General features: G+C 39.8%; 1 protein-coding gene across 2 annotated transcripts in view; it reads left to right on the top strand.

The window, feature by feature from the left end:
- Nucleotides 1-13331, top strand: part of PTPRO (protein tyrosine phosphatase receptor type O) — a 229785-nt gene that overhangs the window by 196376 nt on the left and 20078 nt on the right. For both annotated transcript variants that reach the window (XM_059081430.2, XM_067008763.1), the window contains 2 exons: nt 1473-1508; nt 4679-4760. In XM_059081430.2, coding sequence (XP_058937413.1) covers nt 1473-1508; nt 4679-4760 — 118 coding nt within the window. The remainder of the gene's footprint in view (nt 1-1472; nt 1509-4678; nt 4761-13331) is intronic.

The following is a 13331-nucleotide window of genomic DNA, read 5'->3' on the forward strand; positions in this document are numbered from 1 at the left end:
CTATTACCTCTAAATCCCAAGTATGGAAAGCCAAGAGAGGATGAGGGAGGAAAAAATAGGACAAGAACTATTAAAATGTATTGTCTTCACTCAGAATTGAGAAGAAATAAAAACTGTCTGAAACTAGAAAAGGAAAACCAGAAACACCACTTGCCTGTATGGATACTTCCTTTGCTGAAGTACTTCCTCTCCACCCACAAGTGCCATTTCCCCAGTGGGATCCCTCAGGAGCCCAAGTCTAATATCAAATCCTCAATTGCATCATTAGAAAAAATTGTGAGGATGACATAACAAAGATGTTTTGTTTCAATTCAATTAAATAAGCATTTATTGGCCACCTGCTAGTGTTCCATTAACTGTGCTCAGCTCTGGGGGACAAAGGAGAGTCTAGTGAGGAGCACATATACAGCCGATGGTCAGACCACATAAGAAATGCTCATGAACCAAGTGCTACGAAAGCCCAGAGGAAGTAGTACTTCATTCCGCTAAAGGCTTTCCAGAAACGCGGGTACCCAAGCATTCCTAATTTTCAATATAAATAAATATTTTGGCACATAAGAGTACTCAGATCACAACTGGCTATTTACTATCGATTGTTTATGTTCTGAAAGTCTGGGCGCTTCTGTCAATATTTCAAGACCTTTGAAAATTACTTATAAAAATTGTCACACTCAATCATGTATCAATATCATTTATGTAAGACAATCTAAACACAGTAATGAAGCCCTCCAGCAGATACTTATCTTAGCATTAGCTGATCTAGGTCAGTTATCTTATGTGTTGGTAGAAAACAATTCCCCTTTTAATAAAAACCCTAAAAATATAATAAACTGAAACATACATTAGTATTACATGTGTCTGAGCTTGTAGACTAGCAATGAATTAAGAACAAGCAGGTAATAGGTATAGTTCTTCAGATAGCTGAAAAACTAGTTCGAAACTGAATAAGAACAATGCCATAATAGAATACACGGCACATGACAACACTGATAGCACAAATTCACATTCCCAATGAAAATGTCCGAAAAGTTTATTTTATTCCTTAATTTAAAAACCGTTATGTCCATCCTCCCTCCACCAGTTCTCACCTTTATTCCCCAATTCTTTCCTTTTGCCTGTAGAATCTGGAGTATTAAGACAGGAAATACTTCTATATATTTACAAAGCTCTTCAGCAACTTCATCACCAGGAGCAAGAAATTATATTTCTAGAGTTCAGTTTTTTGGCAAATCTAAAACATAAAGTGTAGGTATGCTCCAGAAATCTAACAGAGTTTTAAAACATGAATCTGGAATTTTTATCATTATCTTCTCATTTAAGGGGAAGTAAGTAAACAAACCTGAGGTATGTTTAATAAAAATTAAGTAAAATAGCAGTGCCTGATGTAATTCTTTAAAGCTCTTCAAGTTTAATCATCATGTTAATCAATTATTTTGCCCCGATAAATTTGCCTCTCTTTTCTTAATTCACAGGAGTAAAAATGGTTTAAAAAAGAGGAAACTGACTAAGTAAGTTTTTCTTACTATTTCATTTAAAAATATTCTTTATAATGATCTTCACTTTCCAAACTGAAAAGATTGCTGTCTTTAAATAGAAGGGGTGCTTAAGAAAGAGGCAAATGCATATTAAAATAGCTAAGCTATCATGTGTAGGTGTACCAACAGAAAGTGTACCAACAGAAACCACGTCAGGAATAAGGAAAATTCTCACCACGTGAAATCTGAAAAAGAATGGGTCGTTAGGAATTATAAGTCTTACAGAAGGAAGTCTACTATTCTAAATCTATAAGGAATCTAATATTTAGCTACATCAAAGTAGTACAAAAACCTTTGACATTTTGTATCTTCACATTTCGTGCTTATTGCGGGGAAAGGCTTTTACTCTATTTGATGTTGTAACAAATACTTGGATAAAAAAATGCTGTCTCAGTAAATCTTTATAATAAACAAAAAAGGATAATTACTTTAGCTAACCTGTGGTTTCACTTATCTACTGAACCGTTAAGTCATAAGAGTTATAATTCTGATGGGTGAAAATGAACAATCAGTTGATTTCAAAAGCCTAATTAGAGTAGCACCTCCAGGCCTTTAGTTAAAAACTCTTCATATAAAGAGTGGACCATTCCTATAAATAGAGTTCATTCTTGATACTTGCCTGGGATAGAATATTGGCCCATTCATTAAGGAGGCAATTAGGGGTCCCAGCCAGATCTATGGTATCTGCGCTAATGGAATACATAACACAAGAGAAAAATTGATGCAAAATATTTCTCTTCAGCTTTGAGTGACATATAATATTTTGGCACATACAGATGACAGAAAAATTTTTTCCTAAATCTATTTCAAATCAGTACGGATTCTATTGGCATATATCAAGTGATGCAGGAGAGAGACAAGACCAGCCAAAGCAGAGGAGAGGTGCTGTCAGCCCAAAGGAATGATTTGACAGAAACAGACTTTCTTGCCCAAAATTACTAGTTGGGTTGTTAAGTGAAGTACAGAGGCATAGACTAGAGCACTTAGAGAACAGGGTCTCAGAACCAAAAGGGGGCCCAAGACCCAAGCAGACAGAAGAAGCAGGATGTGGACCAAAGTTTGAGTGGAGCATAGACATGGTGGAACCTGCCCACAGGCCGAACCCTCGAGTCAAACCAGCTTCCTCCTTCCCTCTTCTTGTCCTCCTTCTCACCCTCCCTCCTTCTCTACAAGCCTTTTATTTTTTTCTCCAGTTTCTAGTGTATTTTTATTGATAAAAGTAGAGAATGGTAAGCTTTGTCTGTAAAGTAGACACATTATGGCGAAATGGCAGTGGATCTGGATATCAAGCAGTGGATAAGCTTCTACAAGCCATTTTTGAGGGACTCCTCCCATCTTTCCATTTACTTTCTCTTTACCTTTTCTCTTTCACTCCAAATGCCCCCCCACTGCCACCACTGTGCTCCTTGGCTCTCCTCGCCCCTCGCCCCTTACCTTCATTCCCCTCCTCTCCTCACCTCCTCTCCCTCTAAACCTTTGTCCCACTGATGGATCTCTGCTCCTTCCCAGTTTTCTTTCTCTTCTCCTCACCATTCTCCTCCTCTCCCTGATGTTCATTCTTCTACTTCCTGGGTCCTTCCTCTGACTCTCTTTCCCCTCTCCATCCTGCTTTTCCTTTTTCTAACCCCCTTTTTCTAATCCCATTTTCCTCTTAATGAGCTGAGAACCAGAATCATTAAGTCCAACTCTGAGGTCAATGCACTGCTAAGACAGCAGGGAAGGATCATCCCACCCCACCCCCGTGTAGCTGTTTCTTTTGGAAGGGTGGCAAAGTTGAATGAAAAAGCTTTTAACCAGGAGTCCTTCTCCCTGGTTCTACCCAGGGTTCTCGAGTTTAGTAGCCCTGAGATCTTGAACTACTCGTTTGACTGTCTCAGCCTGGGCTCTCTGTAGTGTTCCATCTGGAGTAGGGAGCTAATGTTGTCCATGTCTACCTTAACCATCAACCGAGCAAGATAATTCATAAGAATATTTAGGGTGTTTTAAGGGTCCAAGTCATTCGTGTTATCATTATTAAGTAAAACCATTAAAATTTGAATGTATTATCTGGGAGGTATAATACCCTTAAAAATCAACTAAAATCTTAACATAAGTTAATCTATCAGGTTAGCTAATCAACGACGTTGAATAAATATCTATTATATACTTTGTATTTGCTAGTAGGGCATAAGACCACAGGTAGATGATATAAGCTGAGTGATTTGCAGCAAGACGAAGGGAACGGTCAACTGTGTGGACCTGTCAAGGTGGAAAGGCTTGGGTTAGGTGGCAGTGTGGCATCCTGAAGAAGCTCGGGGGACAGGTTGGCACAGGTGGGCTCTAGAAGAGATAAGCAGCTAGAGAAAACTACAGGAAATAAAACAATTCTTATTCAAAAAAAACAAAAAAACAAAAAACAAGGAAGAAGGAAGAAGGTGAGCACTTCTGCTATTGATGCAGAAACATAAACTCAGATGTGTGACTTGATGGCCCTTCTGAACCATTTTGATATGCAAGGCTCTGAACGCAACTCTGAGAGAGAGAGAGAGAGAGAGAGAGAGAGAGAGCGCGCTCTGGGAGCTCCCTGGAGAAATGTTTCCTGCCAGGACCCTGCCTTTGCTCTGGGAAGACAGTGCAGCACAATTCCTTACACTTGTAAAGCTGTTCAAACTTACACGTTTAATCTGTGACATACTGTGTGTCAAACTTGTGATGCAGGCAGCACTAGGATTTTTCACAGATGAGCATGTTAAACCTCAGAAGAGGTAGGTAAATAAAGTAAAACTATAATTCAAATAGGTCTTCAGACTAGTCCTTTGTTCTTTCCCATAAACGGGAGTTTTCTAGAAACAACACATATATCTGTGAGTATATGAGTGTGTGTATATGTAATATTTTATCGCTAAAGTAAAAGCCAATTAAAAATCTAGAGGATTCTCCTATCCTCAAGGAAGTTTAATATATAGGGATCTCTTTTTAATTATAATATATTAGTGACTGGTAACTTTAACCAAAAATAAATAAATAAATAAAAGAGTGCTAACCTCTAAGAAGTAAGAAGAAAATTGCAAGAAAATTGTTCATGTTTGAGAAGTATGGTGTTCAACACTATGACACCTATCAACAGGGTTTTTAAAACATAGCTTTCTTTGTATTTGACAAAGTCCGGTGCAACTGGATGACTTCGACGCCTACATCAAGGATATGGCCAAAGACTCGGACTATAAATTTTCTCTTCAATTTGAGGTGAGTGAATAAAGTTTTTCCTACCCTCTGTGGGCAGGGGAATTGGCAGCTTTGTACCAGTGTCATTTCCCTTTTCACTGGGCAGTGCTGGTGGTGTGGTATGGGCAGGATGGTAATTGGGCTTGGCGGTACTTAATGTGCTGGTTCAGAGCCAGGATGTCAACCCTTAGTTAGGAGGTTAGGGTTTGGGTGGCACGAATGAAAGAAAGAAGAGAAGAGATGCAGGTACTGGAGGTGCTGGGGTGAACAAACATGGTAACAGAAGAAGTTTCCAATGGTAACATTGAAAACCAGGGGGATAGAAAGTGCAGAGGGAAAGCAAGCTAAGGATTGAGATCTGGAACAATTTCTCTTTCAGGGGATTTTTAGTGTGTTTCTCATGCCACTTAGGATACAGTAAGGGTGGATGGTGGATGAATTGGACCCCTTTGTCTCCTGAGCATATAAGAGCCTGGTGTCTCTTTTGCTGTAGGACTCTACTGCACATGTCTTTGTGAGGTTTTGTTTTCTTTTCTTAGAGAAATTGGAGAAAGAGAGTTACACATGCTTTGTGTAAAAGAAGAACAAAATTGGCAACATCTTTTTCTGAAGCACACATATTTCTTCGATGCCAAGAACATGTGTCAGAGTAGATGGAAAAGGGCCTAGGATCTCAGGAGTGTGAGGGATAAAACTGGTCCTCAGGTTTTCTTCCCACACATTTCACAGCTCAGAACATAGTCTGGATAATCTCCTGTTCTTCAGGCTTCCAGCGAGGCTCAGGGAGACCAGGCAGAAGGGAAAGATAAAGTGACTTTTCTAAATTATGTCATTTTTTTAAAGCCCCTTAGCTGCTTTTCCTGTGAGACGCCAGGTGGTAGAGTGTAGCTGCTTTCTCTTCATGATCCATATTCATTTCTTCTTTCCTCACATCAGCCAAGGACAGCTTTGTTCTGCAAGAATCAGCAGGAATCCTGGTATGGATATTCATTCTAACAGGGAATTTAAGGATGAGAAGAATCTTACACATTATCAAATACAAAGCCCCCAAACTATCACCTGTGTCATGAGAAGTGCCACATAAAGCCTGGCTCAGTCATCCACTGTACGCAGGTGCATGAGAAATTATAAATGCTACACCAAATGCTATAGCTTGAAGAACAGAAACTCAATTTGAAATGGAGATCGATGGTGAGGATGGCATTTCAGAAGGGTATACCAATGAAAGGAGGATGCTTTTTCTAAGAAAACATAAGCCCAAACTCAGAAGAAAATAAATATCTAGATAATTCTGATAATGGTGATGAAAATCATTTTGTAGTTACACTTTCAATCTCTTTGAATCCACAGTCTCTTAATTCCTACCAGATGATATGGCCTTGGTGGAACAGCCGGGGTCACTGCCTTTCCTGGCGGGATTAGTATCTCAGTTCATGTCATCAAACCCCAGTGTAACTATTACTGTGCTTCTGTATTGCATCGTTATAAAAAGAAATTCAGTGAATCATTTTCTGGTAAAAAGAAAATATTTTTTTCGGTTGTGAATGACAGAAATACAATTCAAACTAGTTTAGACCAAAGAAGAAGGGAGTTTGTTCAAAGGGTAACTAAGGTATCTCATATAATCAAAGGAAAGGTTGAATAGCTAAACCAGGAGGAGAGCAGGGAAGCAGCTCAGCTTCAGGAATGGCTGGAATCAGGGGCCACACCCCTGAAGAGACCCCCTCTTTTTATTTCTCATTTCTACTTCTCTCTTTGTCTTGGCCTCACTTTCTTTGGCTGCAAACCAACCTCTTTCTCATAGTGGAAAATGCAACCACAATCAGCCTCGGAGTTTCACACCTATGGTTGCCAGAGGGAGTCATTGACTGTCTTTCTTGTTCGTAGTTTAAAAAATAACAGGGGAGGATTCTGATTGGCTGGCGTGGGTAACCATGTCTGCTCACAGTGTCCGCGGCCTGGGAGGGCAGAATTATGGAAGAACAGGACAGTTCTTGTTGGTACCATGTGGTTAAACCAGAGACCTAGGGCATTACACCCAAAGAGAGGACCAAGCAATAAGTGATTAGATCTGAGCTTCAGTTGTTTCCAAAATGTGAAAAGTTGAATGGTCAATTGTATGACGAAATATTCAGTTTACAATATGCTGAGGGCTTCTATATAGTCAGGGTATAAATGAGCACATTCAAGCTTATTTCATAGGATTTATAAGGCAGATAGGAATGTACCCACCTGAGAGTCCAAAAACCTGGATCCTCACTACTGTTTTGCTGCTAATTAATATAGGAAAAAACATCAGTGTCTCATCACCTCAGTTTCTTCATCTCTAGAATAGGTAAGTTGAACCCAGAGTGGTTCTCAGCTGGGCCTGTGCCAGGCAGTGCCCTAGGGGGAGTTTGGGGTGTGTGTGGTTATCCTAATGGCTTGGGAGCAGTATTTAATGGGGAAAGGGACAGTGATGTTAAGTGTTCTGCAATGAGTGGGACAATCCCACACAACAAAGATCCCAAGCCAGTGGTATTCCATGGAGAGACACTGGACTCAACTGGGAACAAGCTTACATTGAAGCTTTATAATTCTTACATATTATTCAGGGTTCTCTAGGAAACAGAACCGACAGGAGACACACACATTTTATATATATATATATATACACATATTTTTATATATATATTTATATATATATAAAATATATATATATTTATAAAAAATATATATTTATATATATTTATATATATAATATATATAATATATATTTATATATATATTTTATATATATTATATATATTTTAATATATATATACATATATACATATATATACACACATATATAATATATGTTAATTAGATTATTATATGAGTATTATATAATTATATTTTATAATATGAAGATCCTATATATGATAATACAATAGAAGATAGAAGCTGATACAGATAGATAGATAGATAGATAGATAGATAGATAGATAGATAGATAGATAGATGGATGGAGAGATTTATTTGAAGGAATTGACTCACATAATTGGGGCAGCTGGCAAGTCTGAAATCTGTAGGGTACCCAGGGACGAGCTGGTGTTGCCACTCAAGTCCAAAGGCAATCTGGGAGTAGAATTCCTTCCTCCTCAGGAGACCTCAATCTTTTAAGGCCTTCAACGGAGTGGTTGAGGTCCACTCACATTATGGAAGGTAATCTGCTTTCTCAAGTCTACTGATTTAAATGCTAATTACAGCTAAAAAAATACCTTCATCCAACATCTAGACTGATGTTTGACCAAGCAACTTGGCGCTATGAGTAGCCAAGTTGACTCATAAAATCAGCCATCACACCATGACTTGAAGACATGTTTCGTAATTTTTATTTATTTTAAAGAATTTTTTCATATCCCTTTGTTCTTAGAACCTCATTGGTCAAATATGTAACTTATTTGGTGCCAAGTCCTGATATTGTATCTCTGCTCTGGTGAGAAAATACAAATTACTCTCCAGAAGTCTGTTTTAAATCACAAGCTCAGATTGTAGGTTTTGGACTAACATTTGCTTAAACAGTGACCTAGTGGTCTGACTCACTTCCTTTTTCATTTGACAGCCTCCCAGGAATTGCCACCCTCCAACTCCACCCAACCGCACATCCTCAGGTTCAGTGTCAGAGGAACCCCATCTATTTTCAAAGACTCATTGTGCTTTCATACCTGACTTCAGGGTGAATGTCAAACCTTTCACATGGCAGCCTTCAAATTTTCCTGAACTTGATAATTAATGGAGGCTTAAGAAAAAAATGTTTCTTGCTCTAATGGGACCCCAAGAAGGTATAGAGATGGCTGGCTGAATCAATTGGGCTATAGCTAAATTCAGTATCGGACAGTCATTTGTTCTGTTTCTATTAATGCTTAATACTTGTATTCATTTTGACACTGACATGGAAAGATCACACTCATATTGAGAAATTATATCATTTATAAGCATCATGCAAATTGAAACTGTCTGGATTTACATGTATTACCAGTACCAGTCATACATGAAGCTACACGAGTTGCTAATTTGCATTCATTGAATAAATTCCTTTTTCACTCTGTATCTGATTTCAGATCTGTTGGAAAGATTGATTATCCTTCTGATGAAAATATACCTCTTTTCTTAAGGAGGTTTGGGACCGGGGGATTAGATTCAATTTCTCATTTCTATTGTCTCATGTTGAGAACGTTTCAGAGAGCCAGAATTTTAGAGCTTGGAATCTGAGATCCCATAAGACATAACATATTGTTCATTTTGCCATTAATTTCTGTACTTTGTGTTTGATCAGGATGCTAGGAAAGCCCTCACTACCTTCGTTTGGAAATGTGGCTGCATAGGTTAAAACAAAACTATATCACTTGCCACATAGTTCATAGGAGATGATCTTTGATTTCTGGTAGTAGCTCCCATTTGTAGCTTTTTAAAAAAAAAAAAAAAAAAAAAAACCTTAACTATTTATTTATTTATTGGCTGCGTTAGGTCTTTGTCGCTGTGCAAGGGCTTTCCCTAGTTGTGGGGAGCAGGGGCTACTCTTCACTGCAGTGCGTGGGCTTCTCATTGCAGTGCCTTCTCTTGTTGTGGAACATGGGTTCTAGGCATGAGGACTTCAGTAGTTGTGGCACGTGGGCTCAGGAGTTGTGGCTCACGGGCTTAGCTGCTCCACGGCATGTGGGATCTTCCCAGACCAGGGATCGAACCTGTGTCCCCTGCATTGGCAGGCAGATTCTTAACACTGAACCACTAGAGAAGTCACTGTAGCTGTTTTTATTTGTATTTCAGTCCAGTTCCCTGGAGACCTACCTGCAGCATTGCTGAAATAAGTCAACTCACACCCTCTCCAACAGTTCTTACAGAAGGGGTCTTACTTTTTTCCCAGACCTGAGTTTCCTCTGCTCTCATTCCTCGTTGCCTAGGTTTGGTCTCTGTTTCCAAGTGCCTGTACTAGTAATTTGTCTACTGATTGGAACGTTACCCCTAAATTCCATCCTAGAGCCCAGGGCCCTACTAGCTATTGCTAGACTGTCCTGAGATTGACATCCTTCTTACCCAGTATTACATCAGGTGTCCAAGTTTCCCATTCTTCCTTCAGAGTACCTGTTATAGGTTGAATTGTGTTGCCCAAAAGATGTGTAGGAGCCCTAATTGCGTAGTTCCTCAGAATGTGAACTTATTTGGAAATAGAGTCATTGCAGATGTAATTAAGATGAGGTCATCCTGGAGTAGGGTGGGCTCTTAATCCAATGTGTCTAGGGTCTTATGAAAAGACAGCCATGTGAAGACACAGAGACAAAGAGAGAGAATCCCATGTGATGACAAAGGCAGAGACTGGCGTCATGCACCTGCAAGTGAAGGAAAACCAAGGATTGCCAACAAACCATCAGAAGCTAGGAAGAGGTGTTCCCCTGTAGGTTACAGAGGGCCTATGTCCCTGCTGACACCTTGATTTCGGATTTCAAGCCTTCATTATTATAAGACTATAAATTCCTGTTAAGCCAGCAGTCCCCAACCTTTTTGGCACAAAGGACTGGTTTCATGGAAGACAGTTTTTCCACGGCCTGGGGGTGGGAGTGGGGGTGGGGATGGTTCAGGCAGTAACGTGAACGATGGGGAGCAGCAGATGAAGCTTTGCTCACTCGCCGGCCCGCTGCTCGCTTCCTGCTGTGCGGCCCAGTTCCTAGCAGGCCGTGGTCTGGTACCGGTCCGTGGCCCAGGGGTTGGGGACCCTGTGTTAAGCCACCCAGTTTGTGGCACTTTGTCATGACAGCCCTAGGGAACTAATACAGAACATCACTAAATACCTTGCTCTAAATCCTTTCTTCTCCCTTTGCGTTTACCTGAAAAGTAACCAGCCATTGCCCAATCCCATTGGACTTTTCACTGACCATAGATGGAACCTCTTGTGTCAACCACACAGGTCACATTGTTTCTCCTGACTTGTCCTGTAGTCTAGTCATCTATCTCATCTGGTCATCTATCTCATCTGATTCTAATGTCCAACCTCATCCGACAGCAGACAGCAAGTGCTTATCACCTGTTGACATTGTTACAGACCCTAAAGCCAGAATATAGCTTGTGCTCTTCTGAGAAGATGTGGTACATGTTATGGAACGAAGGTATCCCTCACCTTCCCAAATTCATATGTTGAAGTCCAAGCCCCAGTGTGATGGTATATTTGGAGATGGGGTCTTTGGGAAGTGGTTAGGGTTAGATGAAGTCATGAGGATGGGACCCTCATGATGAAATTAGTGCCCTCGTAAGAAGAGACACTAGAGACATTGCTTTCTCTTCTCCCCAACCCTACCATGTACACACAAAGAAGAGATCATCTGAGCACACAGTAAGACGGTGGCCATCTATAAACCAAGAGAAGCCTCATAATGAAACCTACCTTGCCAGCACCTGATTCTTGGATGTCCTAGCTTCCAGAACTATGAGGAATACATTTCTGTTTCATCCACCCAGCCTAAGGTATTTTGTCATGGCAACCCAGGCATACAGTGCATGTGTTTGTGCCCCACTTTCCAAGACCGTATGCTTCAAACACAGCCAACACAACACACACTGGCATTGGCTTCAGTGACTGTATCGATTTCCTAGGGGGTTGCCACAACAAATTACCATAATCTTGGTGACTTAAAACAACAGAAATGTACTCTCTCACAATCCTAGAGGCCATATGTCCGAAATGAAAGCATTAGCAAGGCCATGCTCCCCCTTTGAAGGCTCTAGGGGAGAATCCTTCTTTGCCTCTTCTGGTGGCCCTGGGCATCTTTGGCTTATAGCTGTAGAGCTCTAATCAATGCCTTCGTCCTCATATGGCTTCTCCTCTTCTCTCTTTTATAAGAACACTTGTCATTAGATTTAGAGGCCACCCAGATAATACAGGATGATCTTATCTTATGATTCTTAATTACACCTGCAAAGACTCTTTTTTCCTAATAAGATCACATTCACAGGTTCTGGGGGTTCCAACGTGGACATATCTTTGGAGGGATTGTCATTCAACACTATGGATGAGTATGTAAGCTAGAAAAAACCCCACAATGATAAATTATATTAGAAACAAAACTGGCAAAAGAAAATTCAAAAAAGATTTATGTTGGTTTCAGGCCATCACCTCATACTTTGCCTGCATGAAGATTGAAGCCTATGGAGTTTCCATGTGGTTGGAAAAAAAACATAACTGCAAAGCTACTGGGCTGGAAACTTAGTAGTTGATTTTCCACTTAGTGACGGGCTAAATTACAAAAGATTGCAAGGTATTTTGTGTATACATGCCATTCCTGCTTTGCTGCAATTTAACTTTGGCAATTTACATTTACAGTATTCAGCCAATTAAATCACTCTTATCAACTTAGGGCATTTACAGCAGGGAGGCAACACACAATTAAAGTTCTATCAGTTAGTCAGCTTCCATATGTGCTCCAGCTCTCAGCCTCAATCTGTTTCCACAGTTTCTTTTTGTACCAGAGGCCTTTTCCTGTGGCTTATCAGTCTGTCCTCAAAGGGGGGCTTTACTGGGGGAGAGTTGTTCAGTTAGCACAAATGGCAAAGGAGGGAGAAATTATGGAGCCAGGCAAAGCAAAACAAACAAAGAATCATAATGGAAGCATTTCATAATCATGACCAATAGTGCTGCACTAATATTTATTGAGTTTAATCATTCCATTTGTTAGTCATTATATACCAGTGAGGTATGGAAAAAGTATTAGCCTTATCTTACAGATAATTAAACTGACGTTAATGAGAGCTGAAATACTTTTTCAAGGCCCTGCGGTTTATAAGCGGTCCACCAAAATAAGCCAGAATTTTTTGACAAACTATCTATAAAGACACTCCCCAAAGGAGGTAGATTTCCAAAATATTTTAAGCAATGGAAGCATCATTTAAGTAAGCTTATAGCTGCCAAAAGGAGCTAACCTAAAAATAACACTGATATGGGTGAAGTTTGCTAAAAATAAATTGTTTCTTATAAGAATAATATAATCAGTCTTTGACAACCCTTTAAAATGGAAAAAAACAGTTATAAAGGAAAAATTACAAGCTTCTGTTTAAGGGCATTTGGCAAGCGAGGGTTTTGCCCGAGGTGGAAAAAACCTTCTAAATTTGTAAACTGAAGATCAAAGACAGCATAGTTGGTCTTAAGATTGACTTCGACTTGAGCCAAGAGCTCGCAATTTTGTGAGCCTGGAAAGCCAACAGGGATGAGAAATCAAAGGAAGAGAGAAATCTGGACAATCAGATCAGTTCATCCATGTTGACTGCAGCTTGCATTCCAATGCCATTAAACACACACACTAAGCTACCAAAGAACTTCTATGTGGACATAGCAGACGTCCCAAGAACTGGGTGTCTACAACATTTGCTTTGCATGGGCACTTGAATCAAGACACTGAAGGCACACACACCAAAAATATTCCCTGCTCAATCTCTCAAAACATTATCAAATGTCTCCAACTCCCCTCAAAACTCTTTCAAATACTCTCCAAAATTCTTACCCCAGAGAATTATCCCTCCAGCTTATGATTCTTTAAGGTAATAATTGGGAGGAATCATGAAGAATAGCATCCCATACAAGTA

The sequence above is a fragment of the Kogia breviceps genome, chromosome 12, assembly GCF_026419965.1.
Source record: "Kogia breviceps isolate mKogBre1 chromosome 12, mKogBre1 haplotype 1, whole genome shotgun sequence".
In the NCBI taxonomy this organism is placed as follows: domain Eukaryota; kingdom Metazoa; phylum Chordata; class Mammalia; order Artiodactyla; family Physeteridae; genus Kogia; species Kogia breviceps.